Below are 3603 nucleotides of genomic sequence, written 5' to 3'. Positions count from 1 at the left end.
AGCAGTATTAATCCGATGAATGATACATATTTCTAATTAATCCTTTGATCCGTTTTTAGGGAATTCCCTGAAATTTCAGCGTTTTCTTTTCAGCTTTTCAGCTTTTTCAGCGAAGTTCGACGGACAGCTCAATTTCTGCCCGGATGGACAGCTCAGTTTTATTCAAGCCTTCACCGGTGTGCCGGAGAACGCCTTTATTGTTCTATTATTTACAAGGCCCTATGAAAATTCATAATCTTTTCTAATCCTCCGAAGTTAAAAAGCTAAACGTTGAAAATAAGTTTCCCAATTTTTTTATTTCCACCTTTATTCAATTTGTTTGGACTTGATTGATGAATCTGATTTTTCACGATCTTTTCTCAACAGCCGATTCATTACGATAAAACAGACAACCAATAAAAACCCATGTATCGTAGAAATCACCATTAGCGACCAGCGACCGAACATCTGCATGCATTTAGCTGTTAAAGGACCCATAGCGAAATGCCCCGCGAGGAATGGGAGAATCGTCAGCGTGTGAATCCATTTCGATATCTCATATTTCTCCGGTAACCAGCCTAATACTGCCGGTGATATAGGACCGGATCCGAACCCTTGACCGAGGAAGGCCGCGTACAGTAACTGCGTCTTGGTCGGGTCGCACGATAGCAGTAAACTACTGATCAGATATAATACTATCCCGATACCTAACGGCGGCGAGGATCCGAATCTGTAACTAATCGGGACGCTCAGAAATCGAGCCAACATCAACATCAATTGCACCAAGGTTCCGAGATGAGCGGCTTCCTTCGTGTTTATATCGTGCCCGAAATTCACGACGTATGTTGTCAATAAATTACCGAGAACGTTCTGAATTCCACCGATGTTAAACTGCATACAACCCGATAAAATCAAAGTCAAAATTCGGGCGTTCGGTTTCTTCTGTCGACGTTTCGTTTCGGGTATCAGTCGAGTTTCCAGTTTTTCGGCGTCAACGTCGAATATATTCTCGTCGGTTCGTCGTTCCCAAATAAATAGGATCAAAAACCCGACGGCTCCGAGAAACGAACAGGCGGCAAAGAGCGAAAACGGGTAGATAAAGTTAGGGACTGTTGGATTACTGACCGTGAAATCATTATGAACGTCGTCGCTGATTGACATCGATGAATTGATGGTTTTGAGACTAGATTTTTGTGTGGAGTTTTCGATATTATTGCGATCTTTGACGATTTCGTAAGCGACTGGACACAGAAACGGCGCAATAAACGCGGGTCCCCCGATATTGGCGACACCTGTCGCCAGTGTCAATAACTGCAACATAGGCGCACTTTTTTCCTCGTAGATGCTGACACAAACCAACGCATTTACTGAAACGATAATAAACCAAGCAATAGTCAAGATCCAGTTCCACAGTTGTGAGTTAACTCTGAACTCAGGATTCAGTTCTAAAGTTGTGAGTTATAGTTAACTCTGAACTCAGGATCCAGTTCAACAGTTGTGAGTTAGAGTTAACTCTGAACTCAGGATCCAGTTCCACAGTTGCGAGTTAGAGTTAACTCTGAACTCAGGATCCAGTTCCACAGTTGCGAGTTAGAGTTAACTCTGAACCCAGGATCAAGTTATACAGTTGTGAGTTAGAGTTAACTCTCAACACAGAACACAGGAGTACGCAGTTCCACAGTTGTGAGTTTGAACTCTGAACTCAGGATCCAGTTCCACAGTCAGTTGTGAGTTAGAATTAACTCAGAGTTGAAATTTATTCTATTCTTTTCTATTATTCGTATCAAATCATACAAGAAGGTAGAAAGACACATAAAGTTGTAAAGAGCACAATAGAATGAGATTGAAGAAATTAGTTCATTTTCAGAGTTGAGTCAAATCTTGACACACTTGGAATTGTGCCCTGTGTTACTATTATCGACATGGCCATTGATATTCAAAGAAAAAATTTGTTTTTAATTCAAATCAAAAATCACAAACATGCGATTAATTTGATTCTAATAAAAGGTACGTACCCACCTCTCCCGATCCGACTGCTACGCCACCTATCGCTAACCAGACATTGGTCAGGATGAAATTCGTGCTGACGCCACAGACGATCGTCGCCACTCCGTTTAAAACGAGAATTGCGCAGAGCGTCATAAGAAGGAACTGCTCTGTCAACCAGACTATAAGCAGACAAAATACTGCCGACATTCCGACACCGATTCCTTGCGAAAGAAACACTATCCATTCCTGCGACTGCGATGCGTTGTTTTGTAGCAGAATATCGTAGACACAAGTACCAATCAGATACAACAAGGCCGTCTGCAATTAAACCACAAAATTCTATGTCAATTTGAATTTTTCTAATCTCCCACAATCATTATCTAAATGCAGACAGAATCCCACAATAATGAAGATTACTATTGGGATATAGTAGAAACGTTGAATAAACTCTAGCTTCAGTTACATTTTCGGACAGTTTTTCGTTATTATTGTGGGATTCTCTCTACATCGCTTCAACGCGGATATACTGTTTTATCAACCGTAATTATCTAAATGTCTAAACGAGGCCTTGTACCCAGTTAATCTCAATAAACCATTTTACGGTTGACAGCCGCCATTTTATTAGGGTATTTTGTCCTACATCGTTGGGTATTTTTTTCTTCCTATTTCTGATACTTGTTTATCATATTTCACCGGTTATTTGATGGATTTTGACAAAACATTCAAACTGCGTGAATCTCTGGTTTTTAGTTTTGTAAAATTCATTTCACAAATACGGTACAATGCGACATGAGAGCGATATAAAAACATGTGGTCAATTTTCGACACACGCTCTCGAAAATAGAAGTTCGTTAATTTTTAGAATAATTTTCAAAAATATTCAATCATTTCAGGAACTAATTAATGTTCCTCATTCAACTGATATTAAGTCCATACTTTTATACGTAACATATGTTTCGTAATTGAAACCGTATTCAAATTGCTAATCTTTCGGAGGATTAAAATCGCGGAGGGAAGAATTATTATCATTCATTTCTTAAAAAGACCGAATTTTAGATGTACGTGGACACGATGATGCATATATATATATAACATTGTAATATGGTGATAAACAGCTTTGTAGAATTTCTTTTTAAATAAATGGAAATCAGAATAATGATTTCTATCAATGTTATAGATGATACCACCTTACTCTGAACCTTTGGGACTGCTTTTAATATTTCACCGGGTTGAGAACCAGGGAACTCTGTACCTTTGGGACTGCTTTAATATTTTACCGGGTTGAGAACCAGGGAACTCGATAGCGTTGAGACTGTTGTAAATATTTCACCGAGTTGAGAATCAGGGAACTCGGTAGAGTTGAGACTGCTGTAAATATTTCACCGAGTTAAGAATCAGGGAACTCGGTAGCGTTGAGACTGCTGTAAATATTCCACCGAATTGAGAACCAGGGAACTCAGTAGAATTGAGACTGCTGTAAATATTTCACCGAGTTGAGAATCAGGGAACTCGGTAGCGCGTTGAGACCGCTGTAAATATTTCAACGAGTTGAGAATCAGGGAACTCTGTACCTTTGGGACTGCTTTTAATATTTCACCGAGTTGAGAACCAGGGAACTCGGTAGCGTTGGGACTG

General features: G+C 39.7%; 1 protein-coding gene across 2 annotated transcripts; it reads right to left on the bottom strand.

The window, feature by feature from the left end:
* Window positions 1-290: 290 nt before the first annotated feature.
* On the bottom strand, window positions 291-2476 carry LOC141907486 (major facilitator superfamily domain-containing protein 4B-like). Of its 2 annotated transcripts, XM_074797143.1 has the most exons (3): window positions 2432-2476; window positions 1995-2348; window positions 291-1346 (listed from the first exon to the last, which is right to left on the bottom strand). In XM_074797143.1, exons 2-3 carry the CDS (start codon window positions 2173-2175, stop codon window positions 307-309), a joined length of 1221 nt encoding a protein of 406 aa, XP_074653244.1. In that variant the 5' UTR covers window positions 2176-2348; window positions 2432-2476; the 3' UTR covers window positions 291-306. The 2 variants fall into 2 exon arrangements, with proteins under 2 accessions (XP_074653244.1, XP_074653243.1); XM_074797142.1 differs by having other exon boundaries at window positions 1995-2455.
* Window positions 2477-3603: the final 1127 nt, after the last annotated feature.

Source organism: Tubulanus polymorphus, chromosome 6 (assembly GCF_964204645.1).
Source record: "Tubulanus polymorphus chromosome 6, tnTubPoly1.2, whole genome shotgun sequence".
Classification (NCBI taxonomy): Eukaryota; Metazoa; Nemertea; class Palaeonemertea; order Tubulaniformes; family Tubulanidae; genus Tubulanus; species Tubulanus polymorphus.
This window is presented reverse-complemented; position numbering and strand designations above follow the sequence as displayed.